The 23,183-nt window shown below is 39.9% G+C and overlaps 1 protein-coding gene across 3 annotated transcripts; it reads right to left on the bottom strand.

The window, feature by feature from the left end:
* Positions 1-1,775: 1,775 nt before the first annotated feature.
* ANKMY2 (ankyrin repeat and MYND domain containing 2) lies at positions 1,776-23,142 on the bottom strand. Of its 3 annotated transcripts, XM_062605012.1 has the most exons (10): positions 22,925-23,142; positions 21,233-21,297; positions 13,589-13,727; positions 11,638-11,736; positions 9,357-9,517; positions 8,064-8,278; positions 6,877-7,012; positions 4,603-4,731; positions 4,033-4,174; positions 1,776-3,310 (listed from the first exon to the last, which is right to left on the bottom strand). In XM_062605012.1, the coding sequence occupies exons 1-10, from the start codon at positions 22,989-22,991 to the stop codon at positions 3,090-3,092; spliced, it is 1,374 nt and encodes a 457-aa protein (XP_062460996.1). In that variant the 5' UTR covers positions 22,992-23,142; the 3' UTR covers positions 1,776-3,089. The 3 variants fall into 3 exon arrangements, with proteins under 3 accessions (XP_062460996.1, XP_062460995.1, XP_062460994.1); XM_062605011.1 differs by lacking the exon at positions 21,233-21,297 and having other exon boundaries at positions 22,925-23,044; XM_062605010.1 differs by lacking the exons at positions 21,233-21,297; positions 22,925-23,142 and adding an exon at positions 14,419-14,664.
* Between the last annotated feature and the right edge of the window lie 41 nt (positions 23,143-23,183).

The following is a 23,183-nucleotide window of genomic DNA, read 5'->3' as shown; positions in this document are numbered from 1 at the left end:
CTGTTAGCTCCAGGTGAGCTTATTGCTCACAGGGGCACCCAGGCCCTTTTCAGCACATCCCAGGCTGCTTGGGATTAACTCCATCCCAGATACAGAACTTTGTCTTTGTTAAAGCTTATAACTCCTTTCACCTTTTTGATATTAGAGTCCTTTCTTTTTGATTTCAACTTCCCTATTTTTCTTGCTTAAAGTTCCATGCATTTTGTAAATGCCATTAAATTAGACTCATCTTTGAGGTTTAAAAGCAGTAACTGTTAAAGAATTTTACCATGCCTTGTAATCTTTTTGAGCATATAGATGGGCTCAAAGAAGACAATGAGTTATTTTATATGTATATAATCTTTTAGTGGTGAAAAGTCCATCAAAATCTTAGTTTTGGTTTTCCCACTGTTGCTCACAAGTGTCCCAGGAATACATAGGCTGAACAAAAAAAACCCTACCATGGCATCTAGAAGCTCTTTATGTTTACTACCTGTTTGCATTTGTAGTGTTTAAATGCTGGATGTTGTCCAACAAGCCATAAGTCAGTAGTCACTGACTGCAAACACATCCAGAGGCAATGCTCTCCATATATTCATTTAAGCATGGTCAATTCATAGAATCATATAATTATATAATGGTTTGGATTGGAAGCGACCTTAAAGCTCACCCAGTTCCAACCCCCCGCCATGGGCAGGGACACCTTCAGCTAGACCAGGTTGCTCAGAGCCCCATCCAGCCTGGCCCTGAACACTGCCAGGGATGGGGCAGCCACAGCTTCTCTGGGTAACCTATGTCAGTGTCTTACCACCTTCATAATAAAGCATTTCTTCTCTCTATCTGTTTACCTAAAAGTGAACTAGGCAGTGAGAGCTGTGATGAAGCAGATGGATTCACAGCTGCTATGTTTACATCTAGCCAAACAGTGAGGGAGGTGAGAATTCAATTTTTCCTAGTGGGATGCAGAAAAGCTTTTTGAGTCACAGACCCTTGAAGGTGCAAGAGTGCGTCTGTTGGCTCCACTGCTGTCTTGCCATTTAAGAGCTTGCTTAAGGGACAAGTACCCTGCATGTGAACATTCATTCTACTTTCAGTTCCCTGTCATGAGATGTTTCCTCCAATACATGATTATTCCAGAGCCAGTCATCCACCCAGGCTTGTGCAGGACCTGTCAACCACGACTCTCCAACAAAAGAGCTGTTACCAGCTCAAGCTGAGGAAGGCAGAGGTAGCTCTGGAGTGTGGATGCAAACCAGGACTCCAATCTGGAGCGCAATTTCTCTGAGACTCACTGCAAAGAGAGGGACATATGCCATTCTGCCATTCCAAGCCTCTGCCATTGCAAGTTAGGATGAGAACAAATGCAACTCCATAATCCCACACTTCACACCTACTTTGAGTGTTCATACTTTCTCCTGTCACTTGGGCTTTTCTTCTTTACCAAGAAGAACCACTGGCTGGCAGAGTGAAAACAGGATTAGTGCTGTGGATTCTACCACACTGCTAAAGGGCTGGCAATTCAGAGAAACCTTGAAGAGCAACACACCCCTGTGAGCCCCAGATGTTCTGTGTAGATCAGGGAACCAGCAGGCCTTCTGCATTCCCAGACCCAAGGGTGGATGGTGATGACATCATGACCCCATATCTAAGTTCCAGGCGTGCATCTCTTGCTTGCCAACTGTCATGAAATGAAACTTGTACACCTGAGCTACAGGAGGCCTGTGCGTGACCCAAGGAGAATGTCACTGTATGTCCCAGGAGGTGTTACAGGTGAACAGAACTGCCACACAGCTCCCTTCTTTTAAAAACTTTCCCTTTATTATTCACAATTTTCTAATCCTTGAAATGAAAACACAGGTACACTCCCTGCACAGGTGCATTTATGTATCCTCACTCTCACAGTTTTCAATATATTAAATAGTACAAAATTAATAGCATTTTTTCTCTGCTTTGAGGATGGCCCTTATTCCTGTAAGTTGAAGGATACTGCCATGTTCAAAATACCAGTTACTCATCCAACGGTCAGAGAATCTCAAATGTTGCCATCCTTATGCAGGAAGCGATACTTTCAGTTGTGGCATTCCCACTGATTTCATGTAGGAAATCTGAGTGAAAACGTCACAGTTAGGGGAAGATATTTTCTAGAGGCAGTATTTAGTTGAAAACCTAAGTGAAATCAGTTCTGGTTGTATCGATGCACACAGGAATTTTCTATGTAATTCACCAAGACCAGGTTCAGCATGAACATTATTAAATACTAAGCATCTTCTGTATTTATGAAATAAGCAACAATTCCAGTGTGCTCTAAGGAATCTTTACCTGAAAGCTGAGACTTAGAAGCCATGATTCTTGTCAGTCAAAACATTTTAAGTCATTCTGGTCTTTCCTTCATTAGACCTTAATAAACCTAGAATATTTTTGATCAAGCCACTAGTGAAATAATTCTGTTGAAACACACATTTAACAGTTAGCTTGAGATATCTGAAACAGCACTGCCATTCAATAAATTTGCCCCCGAACAGACACTACTAGTTGTGCACTCACTAGTCAAAAATACTCAGTCATGAAAAGTTAGGAATTCAGATAAGCCTCTTTAGAAACTGAACTGCTACTGAATCCTTCAGATAAAGCTTCATGAAGTGGTGTAAAAAAGAAATTTAACAATTGGTTTCCCAGTACGTTAAAGTGAAGTTCTGTGTACTTTGAGAAAAAAAATATTTAAATTACAATTAAAATAAATTTTAGTGTCTGAAAACATAAATAATCCAAATCAAATGCTTTTTATTTTTCACTAAGTGGTTGATTAACCACAGATACTCGTAGAGTTTTACTATGCTTACTGTTGGTATACACACAAGGTAGGCCTATGCCACTCTAGCTTTTATCAGATAATAAGTACCTATTTTGACTATCTACAACAGAGCCTTAAGTATTTAAATACAAATGAGCCAGTATTTCACCTCATGATGAACAGAGACATGTTGTCTTGCAAAGGGAATCCTGTGTAAGCCATGCTGTAAGAACTCGGACATGGGCAGCATAACAAATTCCTTTGGACCCTGTGGTGCAGGGTCACAGCCAGAACTTTTAAATCCCTTCCTACCCTCTTCTTACTCCTCAGAACCTTGAATCTTCTGAAGGGCAATGTTAGCTAAGTCAGTCTCACTTTCCAGTGGTCTTTCAGGGGGCAGGGCTGGTGCCTCCATCTCTTTGGTAAATTCACGTTCTTCTGCTTGGTCAGTAGCGTGATTTGCATCTGCTTTGGTAGCATCTGGACCAGGGTCTGTCTGTTCTTCACTTGTAGAACTACCCTCCACTAGTTGCACTTCATCTAAACAAAAGAGAAATTGCATCATCACTCAACACTGAACTCATATGCAAGCAAACATTTTTATTACTGAAGAAAAATGAATTCTAGGAAACTCAGGATCAACTACAAAAGTGACTAATTTAACCAGGCTTCATCAAAGAAGACCTCACCCAGACAGAGCTCTGTTTAAGCTGGTGGAAGATTACTCTGAAAATGACCATATGCAAAGCTTTCAATAATTTATCTTCAGTTTTGCTATACTACTTGTGAATATATAGAGGAGCAGAGTAGGACACTACAGTTATTTTAGCTTTCAATTCAAACATGTTTTATTTATTCACACTGTTCTCAGAATGGCCGAAACATGGAGTACACGTAAGGGTTGTTTTTCTTTTAAAAAGACAGGCATGTATGATCATGTAGGAAGCATTTCTGCATATAACAGACTGAAGACATTTTTTGCACATGAACGGTTGACCACAGTGAACTCTGAAGTGAGTCATCCTATAATTTATAACCTGACTGCATGGAACAGCATCAGCTCCTGACTGCACCTTTACTTTTCAAGCAATGCTTTCAGAGAAAAATAAATAGTTAACTTTCTGCCCTGATTCTACTAAGCAGCGGCTGTGTGCTGTGCACTGTGCTAGCAGTTCTGAAAAGGAGGGAAGAGCCTAACTGGGGCCCAGGCACCTTCAGAAGTAGTTAATTGTGGTTTCATCAAACAAACTATATATCCTCACCTTTCTTTTGCCTTTTTTCTAGTTTCCTTTTTTCTTTGGCAGCTTCTAGTTCTTGCTTCTCGTGAATTTCCTTCAGGGTCTTACAGACTTTTTTGTGGGTAAACCAGTGTATTTTCTGGCAGTTCTGGTCGCAGTACATCACCTGAAATGTACCAGAGCTATCAATTCATCTTCATCTACTAAATCAAATGTACAATAGTCTTGCATCTCTTAGTGTACCAAGTTAGATCTCTCCATGTATAGTACTTAATGGTATTTTAAAGCAATTTCTAAGGCTACATGGAATGATTCTAACCTACATAAAAATCTGTAAAGCATAGTTTGTTTTGTTAACTCTGAACGTACAGAGATTTTACTCATTCTTAATTCTAAACACACACACTTGGAAATCCAAGTACTCCTACTAGTGAATTTTGGGCACCTCTCCCAGAAGTAGCTGGCTTGCACATTTTCAGTGTAGGCATACATGCCATTCCCTGTAAGTCTACACAGTAAATAGCAAAGCATTTGAAACCCTCAGCACCTCAGTGGCACTATTTTATGTGACTCATTATAACTATGGATTCTTACCATTTTACATACTGAACATCTTTTGTTTGCCCCCTTTCCCCCACAAGTTGTGCAGAATTCAGCATCCACAAATCCCACTTGGCCAGTAATAGCTTGTGTAAGTACAGAGAAAGCAGTAGGATCAGAACCCTGAAAGGTAAGACAAGAGGTGGAAATGAGATTAAAAAACAAGACTATCATAGGCAGACATGCAAGAAAAAAAACTATTAATGAACTCAGTGTTCTTCACACACTGTCACCTGCTGGTAGCTCACATACAGCAGGTTTTTACAGGTGAATGTCTCTGCTGGCACACAGATACATTCTGTACAGACAACTTTATACACAACGGTATTGTGTATATACAGCTATTCACTGTTGTGCTCAGTGTACTCAGATGTGACAGACTAAATGGTCAGAACTTGAAATCGTCAAAAGAACTATTTTCATATTAGGATTTAGATGCTATTTGCAGTATTTTTCCCATGCAATACAAGCAGGAAAGTTTAGTGTATTTTACTGGTAACCATAAATTGAGGCTAACTTTGTAGGCGATGATGTAAACGCTAGAGGAAAAAAATGCCAATTTGCTCCAGCTCCAAGATTCCCAGAGTGAATCCAAGTAACTGCATGCCAAACTGGACGTCTAATGCTGCCAGACAGATAATTTCATAGAATCATAGAATAGTTAGGGTTGGAAAGGACCTTTAGATCATCTAGTTCCAAGCCCCCTGCCATGGGCAGGGACACCTCACGCTAAATTGTATCACCCAAGGCCTCGTCCAACCTGGCCTTGAACACTGCCAGGGATGCAGCATTCACAACCTCCCTGGGCAACCTGTTCCAGTGCCTCACCACCATAACAGGAAAATTTCCTCCTTATATCCAATCTAAACTTCCCCTGTTTCAGTTTTAACCCGTTACCCCTTGTCCTATCACTACAGTCCCTAATGAAGAGTCCCTCCCCAGCATCCCTATAGGCCCCCCTTCAGATACTGGAAGGCTGCTGTGAGGTCTCCACGCAGCCTTCTCTTCTCCAGGCTGAACAGCCCCAACTTCCTCAGCCTGTCTTCATACAGGAGGTGCTCCAGTCCCCTGATCATCCTCGTGGCCCTCCTCTGGACTTGTTCCAACAGTTCCATGTCCTTTTTATGTTGAGGACACCAGAACTGCACATAATACTCCAGGTGAGGTCTCATGAGAGCAAAGGGCCAGGATCACCTCCTTCGACCTGCATCTTCTCCTTTCCCTTCTGTATTACACACAGAAACCCCATGTAACAAACCGTATTTCTTTAAAGGCACAAAAGACTACAAACTCCTCTAAGAAAAAAGGGGACAGGAAAGAAAATGGTTACTTTAAAGCAAGTCTTAATGCATCATGATCACTTATGTTTTCACACTGTTTATTTTTCTGGCATAGGCAAACAGTAGGGATTGCATTAAGCCTCAGGATATTTGAGTAGACTTAGAGCCACTTAAGATGGAGGCTATTTTTAATTCACTCAGCATAATCCAAACAAGTCACAAAACTGTTCCACTTCCCCAGTGTTACTGCATATAACATCAAGCTCTCAGAGACCATAAAGAACATTCTTAAAAAACAACAGTAACTTTTGTGTAAGATTTGTTTTGATGTAGTTAATAACACTGTAATGAAGTGTTAGCAAAGGCGTATGAGGAAAACTGAAGTGGGATTTTTTCACATGTAATTTTGATTTCCTAATTTAGATACAAATTTTGCTCTACGTTGCATCATCTTGTGTATTACATCGCTTGACAAAAGGAGCTTCACAGAATGTTTCTTCTTTTTCTACCACTGTGTATTATCAACTTTTTATGTATGCTAGAAATAATGAATGCATGAAATCTGGGAAATGATTAGGTCTTAAACTGAATGTAGACATTATGAAAAAAGAGAATGCAAAATGATTTTCATCTGTGTCTGAATCTAGTTTGTGAAAGCCAATCTGCAAAGAAAACCTGCATAGGCATTCCAGAGCAGGAAAAGCAAACAAACTCTGAGACAAGAAACAAATTGTTCTAGTTTTCTTTACAAGCAGAGGTATATAAGCATTCATGACAGGCACAAGAAAAAATTACTAGCTGAAGTATTTTAAAGCATCTGTGTGCAATATGGAAAATAAATATCCCAGTTTGCCAGAGCTGAGGGACATCAAAAACCTTTGTTCAATATAATACACTGCAGAAGAGATAAGTAGAAAGATGGTTTAGCTTAAACTGAATTTACTATGCAAGTTGCTTAGAAAGGGTGTTCTTGATAGGAAAGACTTACTATTTCGACAGGAGCAATACTTCTCACAAGCTGCTGCAGCAATGTAGCTTCACAGTAAGGAAACTTGCGGATACTTTCTCGAATGAGCTTCTCTTGATAGACAGGGAAGCCATCTTTATCTCTCCCTTTCAAGAGACTAAATTTTTTAAAACCAAAATCAAATAAGAAATCACACAGTAAATCTCAAGAACAAATACACAGCATGCTGTGCTCTGCCCTCCTTCAAACTACAGAGAAGAATTATAATGCAAAATAATTCAGCCACTTCACATTGTGTGCTCTGGAACCACTACTTACTGATTCAACCGCATACAGAAAAATAATCATCTACAGGTAGACCCTACATGTGACCTAAGTAGCAAAATGCTTTGTTGTGTTTTAAAAAGGAGCATTGTAAAAATAAACACTGAAGAATGCATGATCATTTAAAACCACAAATTCTGCTTTATTTATGTTTAGTAATGTGTTATAGTCCTGATGCCTCTCTATTTATCTGGTTGGTTCCTACCTTTCTATATGGATCACTGATGAACTATTTGATCTCAGTACATGAAAGCTGACTTCATCACTTCAGTATCAGGCAGAAATCCACAGAAGTCTCTGGGGAATGTGATCCTTCTAAAAGTCAAGCCACTACTTTGATACTTAAGATCAGGCAGCTGGCTTTGTAACTCTGAGTAGATACTGAAGATGTGTTTAAGTCTCACCTAAAGCCAGTGGGATTTGCAGTTCTTGGTTACTTTAGAGTTTTTTGAAGAAAAAAAAAAATTAAAAAAAAAAAAAAATCTCACCCTGTACGACTGCTGGAGAGCAAAATGGCAAAAGTAATGTTCCCAGATGATCCATACTAGATACTGAGGAATTCTTTCTTCAAGCCCATCACTCTGTTTTTCTGCACCACATGTTGCTCTCTACCCCTTCATGGTGTATGATCGCCAAGCTCTAACCAGTTCCAGCAGGTAGCTGAAACTCTAGGAGTGTTTCCTTTGTAACCCCAGGAAAGGACAAGGCCACTCAGAAAAAAGGGAGTCAGTGCCACCCTGATGTAACTGCAGCTGGAAGCATTTCAAAATTCACCTGGCAAATCCCTTATCCAAAACATCCAATCTATTATCACAGTTGTCATTTTCTGCTATCTGTGAAGCTGGTTCACCCATCTGTCTTCAGACCTCTGTAGAAACACATACCTTTTGATAAATCCATCTAGTTTATCTTCTCGCTCTTTTAAAAACGTGAGACATTTCTGGAAGATACAGCTGATGTAGTGCATTTTCATAGCAAGTACTTCATTCATATCTTTCTGCTTCATGCATTTCTCACAAATTAGATCCAGAACCCTGTAACATTTCTGCAGTGCTTCTGCTTCAGCCAACAGAGGGTTCTCTTTTACCAGCAACACAATCTGTGAGAAAGATTGAAGAAAATGGAATCCAATTAGGAAATGTATTTTTAAGCTTGTGCATTAGCATTAAAGGTTATATAGCTCATTGTAGCTAAATTTCAGTAGTTTCTAATATTCCTTCTGTCTTACACTGCCCTCCCCTTGTAATTCACAGTTCCCATACAAGAAACAATTAAAATTATGACTTGCACTAAAAATACGGATTTTTTTTCAGACTAAGAACCTGACCAAAACCCTTTCAAAAGAAATAGATACAGAAATTACCATCCACTGTCCTAAAATCTCATTCCTTCTGAACACCCAAAATAAACTGGATTTGTACAATTTAAGCAGTTTCGCAGAACACATCACTCTCACATAACCTTGTAGAACTTCAGGCAGACTAGTAAAGCACTGAACTAACCATTTTAAGATGAAACTATATCCTCTACTCCCTAAACTAGTGCATTACTGTTTATATGTACTGCAGATACCTATCTGACAACTGTTGACAAATTCCTAACTTTGCATGGCAAGCCCAAGGCATGTGGCTATGAATTTAGGTGAATTCATTTCTCTGAACTACGCTGGAGGAACAAATCATAAAAAACCACTGTTTTCAGCAAATACACTGGGAAGTAAAAATAAAGGTCTCTTGCCCATACTTTCAGAAACAGCAGCAGCAGTAGATGTTACTATGGTGAACCAGTGATGAAGGTAGGAAGATACATACTGAGACAAGCACTCAGAGAACAAGGAAATTTGTAAAGATAGGAAATTGTTTTGTTTCCATTTCAAGTGGGGCCAGGAAAAAAAGCAGAATGCCAAAAAAGAAAGCCATTTATGGTTGTTGATTTAAAAAAAATAAGAATCTCTCCGGTAGGCGTTCGTTAGATTCTGGTGTATATAAACACTGAAATAGCTTCATTTTCTAATCCTGTCTAAATGTTGAGCCCAATTCTTTCTCATTTTCAGAAGCATCTGAATTAACATATGATGCTTTTGATCTCAGCTTAACTCTCAGAAGAGCTGAGTGCTTTCTAAAATAAAGAAACAGTTCCCACACCAACAAACATGTACAATGTACACATTACTTCACCTTAACAGGATGCATGTTAGTAGTAGTAATAATTTTATGTAGAGGCCCAGCTAGTTTTACTGGCAGTTTTGGTTCTTTATCTAAGCCTTGTGGTTTAGTATAGTAGTCCAGCCTTTCACGGGGAAAGAAGTTGTTGATGACGGTCACACAGTCATGTTGACCTAAAGGCACACAAGGGAAAAAAAGAAAACAAAACAAAAACACACAAAAAAAAAAATCACTAGTGCAATGAAATAATAACAAAAAAAAAAAAAAAAGACCTAAACTGAAATCTAACCTAAGCACTACAGGGGAGAATTACCCACAAAGGAGCTTAGTGTGATATGCTTTGCACTGGTAACGGGCATCTCTTGCTATTCTTTTGTATGTAACTTTTATTTTCATTAAGGGACTCCCAGGAGGGAATGACTACATCAAGTTTCATTTTGACAGCTCTGTCCCCTTCCTGCATCCTCTTTCATTGGTAAGCCAGATCTAAGAGAACAGGTATTCCTCCCCAGAGTTATACTATGCTGGTAGTCTCATACTGGCATTAATGTTTTCTCAAGAGTTCTCTCCACTTTGTACTTTCAAAAATGAATGACAGTTGTACCGAGGCTTGTAGTTTTTCAGACCTGAAACAGACAGGAGCATATTAACCTGAAGTGGGAGAAATTATAAAAACTGAATATGCTTAAAATTTACCAAAAACCCAAGGACCGTGATGAAAGTAACCAGATGAGAGAAGCTACACCCCCTTCTTGTTTTCTGCATCTGACAATATGATGGATTACTTGGGTAAAGAGAAAGTAAAATTTAGCTGCTCTGGCTCAGTACTACATTCATTAAATTGACTGATTTATCTTGGCACTAATCCTATTAATCAGTAGAATATGACACAGACAACCACATTCCAGCATTTAAAACCCTCCACTATTTTAGAAGAGACTGTTCTAAGCTAATAGAGCATAGTGTAAGACAAATGACAGGGGAGGAAGTATCCTCACTTCCCCCACAGAGACAGCTGAATTAATTTTGATTGGACAGAGAATAAAAAAGAACAGGAATGGATTCCAATATTCAGACTTCTAGAGAGTAGCATATCTCAATATGCCTGAAAATATTTATTCTATCTTGATGCATTAAGATTTTATACAAGATTTGATACAAGAATTCTCCAAAATTATGTTCTCCAAAATTATAACATTCCCCATTCACCTAATAATTCAATTCAGCATCACATTGGAAAAGACTGTCCAAAGAATAATTAACAGGAGCAGACTTCTCTGACATATTAGTGAATAGTTAATGTTTTGCTATTTGAACCTCAAGTGAGCTATGTCAATCTTCTCTTTGAAAGAACAGAATGAGGTAAGATTGAAATTGAAACTGCACAAACTGCCTATTCAAGGAAATAAATCTAAATGGCAAGGTGGGCTCTTGTATTCAGAACACCTAAGGAACTTACAAGGGAGTTCTCAGATGTTTGAACAATGTAAGAAGGTTGTGTTCAAGTGAAAATACAGGTCCTCCTTTTTGGTTTTTTTTTGGAAGGTTATCTGGGCAGCTATAGGTGAGTCATTAAAATGACCCTACTTTTTCTGTTAGCATTATATCACACCTCCTTGCTAGAAAGAGAGAAGAAGTGGTGTATTTGGGAAAATTAATCATGGAATCTCCCAGCACTGTCAAAGTGAGTAAAGAAGTGTTTAGGAAAAAAAAGATGATAAAAAGAAACATAACAGAAAAAAGCCTGGTTGCATGTTTTTGCCCAGGATCACATATCATATTGGAACCTTTCTCTTGTTCTACTCAAGTTCAGGTCAGTAAGTACTGACTACTTCAGAACAGGTTCCAAGCCTTCTCCGTCTTCCAAACGCAGAGAGGGAAGGGCCAGAGGCAACCCTCCTCTGGCACACTGCATGCTAGTGGCAAAGCTCAGATCAGAGTTCCTGACTCCTAGTGCTGTGCTACGTTCATTCCTTCCCACAAAGGAAGCTCCAATTACACACTTTGCACTTCAGACACCTCCAATGTCACCAGCTTCCTCTTACTGTTTGGAAAGTGAAGACATTGAAAAAACTTGCACACATGGAGAACAGCAGCATCTGTTCCCACAAATGAGATCATTTGTGATTTTATGAAGCTAAAGCATGGGAATAGGACGAAATGTGGTAGAAAAAGCTGCACAACTGACTCAGTTCAGAACAGGTAGTTAAATAATGCTCCTCCAAGAAAAAACATCAGAATCTAACATTCTACTTGTTTAGGAATTTAGGAAATAAAATGACTTTCACCTTACCCACAAAAGCAGCCATCTGAGCTGCCGTCCTTCCCACAGAGTTGACAACATCAGTCTCTGCTCCAGCCTCTAACATCATCCAGGTGATTTCTTTGTTTCCTGAATTTGGGTGAAGATGTGGGGAATAAGAACTTGTAATTTTTTTATGCTGTAGGAAAAAATGTTTATTTCTTAAAGACCAGGAATAATGCTGAGAGGATTAAATGTTCTTAATGTCATTATTTTAAGAACAGATTAAGAAAAAGGCACAGTGCTGCCTCCATATTTATGGTTCCAGAGGGTCAAAGCAAAGTAAAACCTAAATTCAGGCAGGGTATAACTCTGCTCTCTGTAATGCACATTCAGCTCCCTCTGGAGCTTTTGGGAATCATAGGCATGTAACTACAAGGAGCTTGATCCTCCCAGATAGCAGTATAGAAGGAAATTCTACTAATATAGCTCGACAGTTCAACTACAACATCTGCTATTCTAAGAAGAAAAACAAATCCAGTACTATTATGTATCAGGAGCATAGAGAAGAGAACAGATTGTTCCTTTCTCCACAGCAGGAACTGGGTGTTCAGGCTGGGCTAAATACCAAGTAAAATGAAGCTAAAATTTTATGGGAAAATTAGATTATTTAATTGGTGCCCTTCAGAGACTAATAAGGACACTTGTCACCACTGTGTAGTTCTGCTTTCAAAGGTACTCTATCAGGTTTTGTGCATATGCTACATACAGAAAAGTGAATATAAAAGAAAGAAAGGGGTGGTGGATAGAAATGTATGTTTCTTATTTAAAAGCAAAGGCATTGTGTCAGTGTATAGTGCTCCTTTTGCACTCACAGATAACAGAACATAAAGGCAGCTTTCAGGAAAAATTCAAACCTGGGATGACAGGTTAAAAGCTCAGCAGCGAGCAAATTGTAAAAAGCCAGCATTTTCCACAAAGCTGCAGTCATTTAACAACCTCTGAGAGTTTGTTCCCAATATCTGCTGATACTGCTGATATTGCTCAATGCCACAGAATGCTGGAATTTCCCAATCTTTTTACCAAAGCTGCAGTAGAAAAGCAATCTGAAGAGCCACTTAAGGTTCATAAACACATACACCCTTCTTTTTTTAAAATTATGATGAAGGAAGATGAAAGAGGTTAAACTCTACTTGCTAAGAAATCTTAACTTCCCTAGAACCTCTTTTTAGGGGAAAAGTGCCTGGCCTACTAAAGAAGATACTTAAAATAACCTAATATTCCCAAACCTAACCTTTTTCCCAGAAGGAACAATGTTCTTTATGGAGCATCTTTTTCTCACTGAAAGAAGTAATTGTTCCTTTCACTGGGGAAAAAGAACAGCAAAAGGAAAGCTGCAAACCACCACCTGAGACAGAAGATATACACAGCTATAAGCAGTCTCATGGGAAAAAAAAATGAAAAAAAAAAAAAACAATGTGATAAAGCATTTTTTAGAACTTTCTAAACACATTTTTAAAAGCCCAAAAGATAATAGGAAAAATAATGGAGAAAGGCAAAATTTGAAAAATACTGGATTGATTTGATAAGCCTCAAATATTACTAAAAGCTACTTCCTAAAACAGGCAGTTTGGTGCAGCATCTTTTTCAGTGTAACACAGTATAATTCAACAGAATGCATCCCGCTGCACAAGAAACTGGCACATGAGACTGAATTTTGAGGTCTGGAACAAAAAGGACAAGTACAGACAGACTGTATGCCTCAAAACACTGAATAAAATTGAGTTTTATATGAAAAAAGATCCCAAGCCTGAGGAGTAGCTCTCCCATTTGACTGTCCTGATAACTCAGCTCTTCTTGACATATTTGCATGTTTCACATAAGAAACCGTAAACCTGAATAATAAAAACATGTTAACATTTTCCTTTAAATAATTAATTTATGGCAAATTGTGCCCATCAATGTATCAAAAATTAGTGTTCTAAGTGCAGTAAGAAATTACCTGAAAGTCCGGCAAACATCAAGGCAGTATATCCATGCTCGTGTTCATTGCAGTTAACATCAGCTCCATGTCGCAAGAGCAACCTGCACATGTCTACTTTCCCTTTGTAGGCTGCGTGCATTAGAGGGGTCATGCCATGCTGACAAGCAAAAGAGAAAGAAAGTAGCATACATAAAAGAACTATTTATATCTTTTGATCTTCATCCCACTGATAACATGTACTTGTACATACATATTCAGTATAACTACCAAAGCCTCATGTAATATTTGTTAGAAACAAAATCTTCATGAAAATACATGGTTACTAAAAACATGCAGTAGATTGTCCATTTCCATATCATTTGCTCTGACGGTGCTGACCTCTACTTAAAAACAGACCACTGATGAATAAATGAAAACCATTTACTGCCAATTTGTCACTAGGGTTTAGTGTGTTAAAAACAACTAATGCTTCTGTTAGCAGGAAAAGGCTTGGTTTACAGAATTTGTTTTGTTCCTACATGATTTCTCTTCTGCATTATATGATAAGCAGCAAGAAAATCAGGAATAGGCTCTTGCTGCTTTTGCCATTACAAAGATTTACAGTTTCTGAAACCCATCTTGCTCTTTTTTAGTCACAATTACTGGTAATTGTGCTATCCTCCTCTCTCCCATTTATCTCCTTCGTGATCCTACATCAGCCAGAGCTCTGAAAGCCCTTGCACAAATACACAGCTCTACCTATAATTTAACAATGACACCATCCCAAACCGTGCCTTTGATAAATGGCACCAGTGCAAAAAACATTAGCTTCAGCAAGGGAGGCAATGAGTTTTTACCAGAATGCAAACCCGGGCAAACCCTAGGGGAGATTTCAGAAGCAGGGTGAATTGTTAGTGTAGGCTCTCTCTTCTCAAAGGACAGGAAGAAGAACATTCCCGTTTGAGGAAACTGCATGACATTCTTGTTTTAGAATCTAGCATGCTTTTTCCAATATGCTGCTTATTTTCACTTAACATCAAGTCAGGATTCATGTTATCAGCCAAGACACAGTAATTGCCCAAGAACATTCTCCAACAAGGGAGCGTGCTTCAATTTGTCCCTGAAGGAAAAATAAATGTCATTTTCTTCCTTTTTTGCAGGTTAAAGCTGTATGCACGAATACACTCAGGTACACCACTACTGCAGATCTGTAAACACACAGTAATGGGATACTCTGAAATAATGCAACTGTCAGTTTGAGCCTTAATATATTTCTTGTTTTAATTTATGATAGAATAAAACCCGTGAGTTAAATTTAACAGTATAATAAAAAAAAAAATCCTAAAGATGATGGAAATCAGGGAAATTAAAACTATAATAACAATTTTTAAGTACTAGACTGTCATTATTACCCATCCTAACTGAAAGCAATTAAAAAATAATTACTTTATGCATTATATTTTAGTAATGTGAAATATTATGGTAAACTGCAATATAAGTTGCCATCAAAGAAACAAAAGACCTGAAGGGATCACTTCAGAAACATAAAACAGATTTAAGATTAGTTTTGCTAGGTTTCATTTGGGGTCCTACAAAGTTTAAGTAAAGACTTTCTATCCTAATATTTATATGTTCCATTACATTACATTGACAGCCATTCCATTTTCATGGACCCATCCGAGCCTGGAGTCATAGTATGGATTCCTCTCCTTTAGCACTACAGAGAAGAACTGCTGTAAGGGGAGATGAACACTGTAAGGTTTTTGACTGGAGAAGGAACTTAAGAAAACAATGATTTTAAGTTTGGTTACATATTGAATGCCAGTTGTTTCAATTAAAAAAAACCACCTGAAGATGGCAGGACAAATTAAAAGGTTGGTTTGTTTTGGGTTTGGTTGGGGTTTTTTTGTCATCCTGGGAAACTTTCCTTTTTGCCTCCTGGGAAACTTCTTTAAAAGCCTTTGATTAAATTTTAAAGGTGTCAGGCTGTGGTTTGGATTAAAAAAAAAACAACCTATCAAGCCAAAAACATGCAGACAGTTGTTACGAAGTTGGATGGATAGTTACACTAATATCAGCCTTTCACATTCACAGCCAACAAAAAAGGGACAGGCTAGAAACAAGCTTATCTGGAAAAGCTTGGTGTCCTATATTACGTCCTTGTGCAGAAATCGAAATGACTGCAAATACTCTTCCCAGGCTGAACATCAAAGACAGGTCGAGCAACAGTCTGTTTTCTGACAGATGACATTTGGATTTTCAAGACAACACACTTAAAAGACTAAACTACAAGACAAGTTTATTAAGCATAGAGATTAAATAAATTATTATTGTTCCAGTACACAACATAGGATAAGGAATCAATTTTCTAGCAGCTACTATGTAACATTATTTTGACCAAATATCCAGTCTTTTAACCTTATTCCCTGGGACAAAAAAAAAAAAAAAAAAAAAAAAAAAATCAACCCCAGTTGCTTGTTTATTTTGCAGGGATTGTATGTGGTTTACAAGGAACAAAACAAACAATTTCCACCTTCTGCAGGGCTGTAAGTATTCCCTATATGTCTGACGGTACAAGGATAATAGTTTGCAGCACCTCTAGAAGTTACTTGTCTCCTCCCTTGACTAAGTTCTTCAGGTCATCAGCCAAGAGGGACTCCCTGGCACAATGGGGCTATGTCGCATGGCACAGCCAGCCCAGCCATTACATACCACCCTTCCCACTTCCTGGTGCTGAAAACCTACCAGAAGCAGACTGAGGGATGGGATTCCAAGAACTAAGGTGACCTAATGCTGCCACGGGTGGTGAGCCAACTGAAGAAAAAAAAAAAACAACAAACAAAAAAGATCCTACAGGCTCAGTGGGCTAAATCAGCTGGATTTAGGGGAAGAAAAGGATTCATAAGGAGGCAGGAGTGTCAGAGGAGTACCAGAACCAGGGACAGGCTGGACTCTACCACCAGATGTTGGAGAAGCAGCAAGCAGGTCAGCCTCTCACTCCAGCACCTGGGAGAGATGTGCTTCCACAGGATGAGTAAAAACAGATTTGATTTCTAAAAAGAAAATAACCTGGAAAAGCAACCTTCTGCCTTCTAGGGACTAGAAAGAAAGTTTTCAACAACAGTGTTTCTTTGCCTTCATTGAACAGAGGAACTGGGGAGCAGGGTGGCCAGGGTACAAGAGTTGGGACAAAGGAAGAAAAATACAGAGACCTCCTTGCATGCCAGTAACGTGCATATTCGGACGAAAAACTGTGTTGTAAGCATTAAAACACTCATACTGACTGTGTAACACACGATACACGTATATTTTTAAAAGCCATTGTTTTCTGGATAACATGCCTCTGATTCCTTACTAAAATAGCCACACTGACTTGTGTTACACAAGAGAAAAGAGGAATCCCAGTGGTCCCACCATTCCCAGTGTTTTACCCTTCTCATGCTCACTTCAGCCTTCTTCTCAACCATGGAAACTTGGCCAAGATGTGGCACGTCTTAATGGGCTGGATCACACTGCCGCAGCTCCCTCAGCAGGTATTAAGATACATCATAACACTGCATGTGTAAATACCAGCTACCTAAGTAAATCAGGAAAGGGCTGTAAAACCCCTGACAAACTGATATAGACACTTGCATGCTGACAATGTTAATGCATCCACATCTCCAAGCTCATTTTGCAACAAGGAATCCAACCCCATATTAACATGGAAAGTGCCTTGTTTTATTCTTCAGATTCAGGCAACTATACCAGTTCTACTCATTCAGGAAATTTCCAACTGAACACCGACTGTCGGTTTGGCTTTTATTTGCGACAATACTTGGGAAGTTACTTTTTAGGGAACAAATGATGAAAAAAAAAAAGGGCAGGTGGCACAAGTGTTCTTAACTGCACTAGTTATGTATGTCTTCAAAATCAACTCTTCTAAATTGAAAGGAAGAGCACTACTGAAATTAGACCAACTCATCAAGATTAGCTCAGGTAGCCATTTGGAACTGGATTGTAAAAATATCTCCAACTTTTAAAAGAAATGGTACTGAATGCTGCTATCTAGAAATACGTAAGTTAACTTTTCATGGGATGAAAACCTTCAGAAATGTCACCCTTAAAGCTTTTGAGTAACACTGCCCTTACCTATCAAACTTACTGCAAGCAAATACATGCACAAATCATTTTAGCTATAGCTAAGTAAGAACTGATTATAACGTGAAACACTGTTCAATGAGTGCCAGTCGTAGCTACAGTTCTGCTTTATAATCATGCTGAACTGTAGGCTTCACATATGTAATACATTACATTCATCTGATGATCCTTCTGTTCATCTGCAGTGATGAAAAGCTACAGTCTGCATCAGTCAGCAACCTGAACTGAAACCAGGCAAGTCTTAATAGCTGCTGAATTTTCTTTAGTTTGTGTATTTTGGAATACTATAGAAAAAAAAAATAAAAATCAGAAGATAGAATTCTTTCTCCTCCATAAAGACTAAGGATCTGGGCATTTTCTGCTGGCATAGGAAGTCCACACTGGAGTAGCAAGGTAAACTGAAGAACCCTCCACTGAACATAATGAATATGAGTAAAGCTACATATCTCACACACAAATAAGCAGGCTGCTGCTTCAATTCCCAGGAAGCATTCAGGTCTGTAATTAGCATATAGAAGTGGACTGTTTCTACAAGATTTATTTTGTTGCAGAAGTGAACAGCTGAATTACCAAACTAGAGGAAAAAACTAATGCAGCTAATGCCAAATGACAGTTCTATATATAAGATTATGATGAATGACCCTAAAATTAGTTTAACTACAGAAAAAACATGAAGCCTTTTCAGGTCAAGTCTCTCTACCGGATCTGCAGAAAACATGGGACTGTAGCAGTACAGTGCTCCTTTGCAACCTCAACCACCAACAGGACTGAAGGAAACTTTCAGTTTCCACAGAAAAACATGCTTCCTCTAGACTGCCCTTCTACAATAATCTGAGAGATCTCAGCTTCCTTCACCCTGCAAATAGATGGAGTTAAAATCAGCGAACTGCCCACATGAAGTCACAATGCTATTTACAAGCTCTGTACTCCCAGGGGAAAGAAAATTCCTGAACACATTCTTCCATACTATGTTTCCAAATCAGCAAGCACTCCATCTAAAACAGGACAAAAACCAACTACGCAGTGTGCATTTATAAATGAAACATTTTGCATTTGTTTTGCATCCATTTCCATTGCCCACCTACATGTCCATTTTAGGACATCTGAGCTTAAATACCCCTGAAGTTTTAAAGCTGCCAAACTGTTAAGGACAGGCTTTTTGGAAGAGCTACATACTGTTATTTCTTTGTTTTCATGAATACACTGATTAAGCCTAAAGACCTTTCCTTTCTTCGACTATCTAAAGCCACAAAGAAACATCAACAACAAAAATCTGATTTGGTCAGAAAGGCTGCTAGAGAAAAAGCAGGACTGTATCTGCTGGATATCTACAATCTTCTGGAAGAGGGGCATCTGTGAAAGTAATCTGAATAAACGTGTCTTACTTTGCTTCCAGTGGAGCACTGCAGACTAGCAAGTCTGGGCACATGGGCAGAAAAAACAAATACTTTTCTGTTTTCTAGATATATAATAACAGCTGAAATATGGTGTCCAGCTCATGCCTACAGTTTTGAAGGAAAAAAACTCAAACAACTGGAAAGGATTTGGAAAAGAGCCATGATTATAGCTCAGCTGCTGAAAAAAACACAACTTTAGGCAAGTTTCTTAAACAGCCAGTGCATTTGGAAGATGTTAAAATGTGACCTGGTCCTTGTCTGAGGGTACATAGGGAAAAGACTGGTGACTGACAGTAGTGTTCAATCTAGAAGAGGCAGATCTAAGCAGTTCAAATACAGGATAAACCCAAAAATTAAAAGGGCATCTTTGTGTTTATTGTTTAAAATCAGGAAGTGCAGTATGGAACAGCCTGCTTCTGGGTGCTATGGATTCTCCAGCCTGTGGAAATTATTAAATTGTGACTGCATGTTTGCTGTACTACAGCTAGAAGAAAGACTTACGTTAAACCTGTGCTCATTCTGTGGATTCTCTCATGTAAAAAGGACTTAAAGGAAGAAAATGAGTTTTTAGTTCCCAACTGAATTGTGCTCCTATTTCAATATCTAAGCATTCAATTTTCAGCTGTTTCCTCATTTCTTAACATTAATAAAATAAGTAACAGTAGTAATATAAACACTAATGTGAATTTCAGCATAAGCTGCTAAAGCAGCAGAGGAAGAAAATAAAACCTGATGCATTCAAAGCAGTCTCCAGCTGTGGCAACATTGAAAAACAGATGAAGCTAATGTTTAACTGGGTTTTCACACCCTCTATTTGCATCTAGATATTAGAATAACGCATTAAAGGGAAAATGGCTTACAACAAAAAAATTCTAAAAGTTGATGTGAGATGACTGATGGATTAAGACTCCTAAACAAATCTGAACCCTTTCCTGTTTAATATGCATCATTACACACCACTCTTGGGGATAAAAGGAGACTGCAAGAAATCCATTACACCTTATGTGCCTTGGGTCTATTTAGGCAGATGTGAGCATTAGGCAAGTATCATTAATACTTGTTTCTTCCTTAACAACAGCCTGAGGCATAACTTGGTTTCTATTAATAAACCATATTCTCCCAACAGTAATCCTGCACATTGCACTAATCCTTCATCAAGAGTGCAGTCATTCAGCACTAGTCCAGCAATTACACTAAAGGAAAAGCTTTTACAGTCCATACAATAAAGCACACTTGCAAACATACTTATATTGTATCTTGGGTTCCTTCCTAAAGTTTACTGTAAGCTTAGTTTGACAAGTTTGTCAGAAGCTTGTTGAAATTCATACATTAGAAATTAAGGTATAAGTATTTAACTGTATTGAAGAACAATCAGAAAATGAATCTGTTGGCAGCACAAGGAAGGCTATCAATATTCCAAAAAGGAAACCAGATGAAGTGGTAATTTTGGCCCTGTCCAATTTTGGGCCTCCTAGTATGACAATGTGGATAAACTGCTTCCATGTTACACTTCATATTAATATTGCATGCTCTAGAAAAAATGAGCATCACACAAGGTTCCTTTCTCCACAAACTTCCTCCCATCTTCAGGTAGCACTTTATATACTACATGTCTACCACATCAGCCTCTGCAAAAGAGAGCGTGTTTTCCAGTTCTTACTCAGCTGCTCACCCTCCAACTATGCTTATGGTTCTGCAAAGATGAGGCTTTGGGTGATAAGATGCAAGCATTAGATGAAGACAGGTATCTTTACCCATGCTGTCTGCTGCTGCCTAAGCACAGGGAACCAAAGTTTGGTGGAGGGGACAAGAAGTCAGGGAGCACCCCCATCTGTCTTCCTGCAGTGTTCATCTCACCTTACAGACACCCAAGTTCATGCTTGAACTTGAGAGAAAATACTGCCAGGGTAGTACTTTAAGTCACATTAATCTTTAAAACAATTAGTAACATGTAACCTTTCTTTGGGAAAAAAAAAAAGCGGTAGCTCTTCAAAGGTTCATTATTCAGCTGCAGGCTGGAAGTACCTTCAGGATAACTCTGATTTCCAGCAGTCTAGATAACAATATAATGTAACAAGAAGAAGGCCTTCAGACCTAGTATTTTCCTTGCTAAACCCAACATAATGGCTATATAGTTTCACTGTACCTCATCCAAGCAATTGACACGGACATTCTTGCTGCCTAGTAGCCTTCCAGCCTCCTCAGTGTTTCCTTCACGTAAAAGGAACAGACAAAAAGAGAGAAAAAAGTGGTGTGAGAAAAGGAATGAGAATCAAGAGGAAAAATATCAGTTCTATTCCTGATTAAAATTAAGACCTTTGTAGATTAACCACCAGTAAATCATGTAATAGGGGTTGGAAGGGACCTTAAAGATCATCCAGTTCTAACCCCTGCCACAGGCAGAGACACCTTCCACTAGACCAGGTTGCTCAAAGCCCCATCCAACCTGGCCTTGAACACTGCCAGGGACAGGGCAGCCACAGCTTCTCTGGGCAACCTGTGCCAGTGCCTCACCACCCTCATAGGGAAGAGCTTCTTCCTAAAAATCTCATCTAAATCTGTCAGTTTAAAACCATTCCTCCTTGTCCTATTCCTACCTGCCCTTGTAAAAAGTCCCTCTCCAGCTTTCCTGCAGGCCCTTTTTAGCTACTGGAAAGCTGCTCTAAGGTCTCCTTGAAATTCTGTTTCACAGTACATTCATTGCTGACTGTCCTTTGCTCATCTCTGACACAGAGAAGCATTTTAATATAATTGAAAGTTAATCTCCAAAACTATAAATAAAATCTTATAGGTTCCAACTGCCCCAAAACTACACATAGAAATGCATGGAACACATCAGGTGTTTTTAGTTTACCTCCTACTAACGAACATAGTTCACTATTTTCAAAACACATTTTGGAGTGTAGCTATTCAGATAGGCCTGTGAAATTTGTGTTGCTGGACCGTGAAACCCAGCTGTTACAGCAAGTGTGACAGAAAGCCCCCCAGCAATAAACATATGCACCATGGAATATGGTGCAACTGCAACACTTACACGACATGCAAAATAAAACAGTGCAAGGGATAAGAGGTGTAGAATACCCTGGACAAACTGAAGTTCTCTTAAATTAAGAACATCTTGCCCACTAGGACATCATAGTCTGGCAACAGCACATAGGGAAACCTGTAACAGGCTAAAGGACTGCATTAGCCCCAAGAAAACATATTTTTTTCCAATAGAAATCATTAGATAAACTTCAATGTACGTTACTAATACAAATACATGTAAGAAAGATGTAAGCTTTCCTTGGCAGTCAACAACCCCAAACTGGGCTTCCCCAGCCCTAACCGTGCAGCACTACGCACCTCCTCCACGCCAGGCAGGCGGCCCCTTTGAACCCCCTGGATGGCACAGGCCTGCCCCACGTTCGGCCGCCGTGAGAAGCGCCCTCGCTGCCAGACGAACGGCCATGTTCCCGGCTGGGGAGCCGCGGGACGAGGCCCACGGGAGGGTGCTGGCAGGCTAGCCCTCACCACAGGCCCAGAGGCGCCCCGCCATGCCCAGGGCCCAGGCCTGAAGGGAGCCCGCGGCGCAAGACGGCGTGGCCAGTAACGGCCAGAGCGCCCCGCAGAGGGGCCGCGGCGCTGCTCTACGCCCACCACCACAAGCCCTCAGGGGTGCTACCGGCGGGGCCACCCGGCCTCTACGAGGCCCGCCGGAGCTACGACGCGGGGCAGGGCATAACCCCCGCCCGCAACCACCTCACCACACAGCAACGAGGAAGTGAAGGCGGTCGGCCCGGGCCCACCGGGAAAGCACTACCACCCTCAGCCACGGAGGGGCGAAGGCCCAACTCACCTCTAGCGATCACTCCCAGCAAATCATTCTCCTCTGGGCTCAGGTCACCTCTCCGGGGGGGAGCCATCGCGCCCCCGTGTCCCACAGGCGGTAAGGCGGACCCGGGGCGGTGCAGCCCGGGGAGGCGCGTTCGGACGGGTCGCGGCAGAGGTTCAGGTCTACAGCACCCCTCTCGCACCCCCTTCCTGCCGCCAACCGGGCGATACGCGCCCCCACCCCGCTCCTCATGGCGACTTCCTCCCGCAGCTCCGCCCTGCTA

This window comes from Pezoporus occidentalis, unplaced genomic scaffold (assembly GCF_034315485.1).
Source record: "Pezoporus occidentalis ecotype Australia unplaced genomic scaffold, CSIRO_AGI_Poc_V1 ctg9, whole genome shotgun sequence".
Classification (NCBI taxonomy): domain Eukaryota; kingdom Metazoa; phylum Chordata; class Aves; order Psittaciformes; family Psittacidae; genus Pezoporus; species Pezoporus occidentalis.
Note: the sequence above shows the minus strand (reverse complement) of the source record. Positions and strands in the feature narration are given on the sequence as shown.

Bases quoted from the DNA above. Each gene is read 5' to 3' on its own strand.
- ANKMY2 (XM_062605012.1), bottom strand. From the start codon at position 22,991: ATGGCTCCCCCCCGGAGAGGTGACCTGAGCCCAGAGGAGAATGATTTG. The intron at 9,518-11,637 runs GTAAGGTGAAAG...GTGTGCCTTTAG, and splicing joins TCAGATGGCTGCTTTTGTGG to GTCAACATGACTGTGTGACC. The intron at 3,311-4,032 runs GTGAGGATATAT...TCTTTTGTTTAG, and splicing joins AGAAAAAAGGCAAAAGAAAG to ATGAAGTGCAACTAGTGGAG.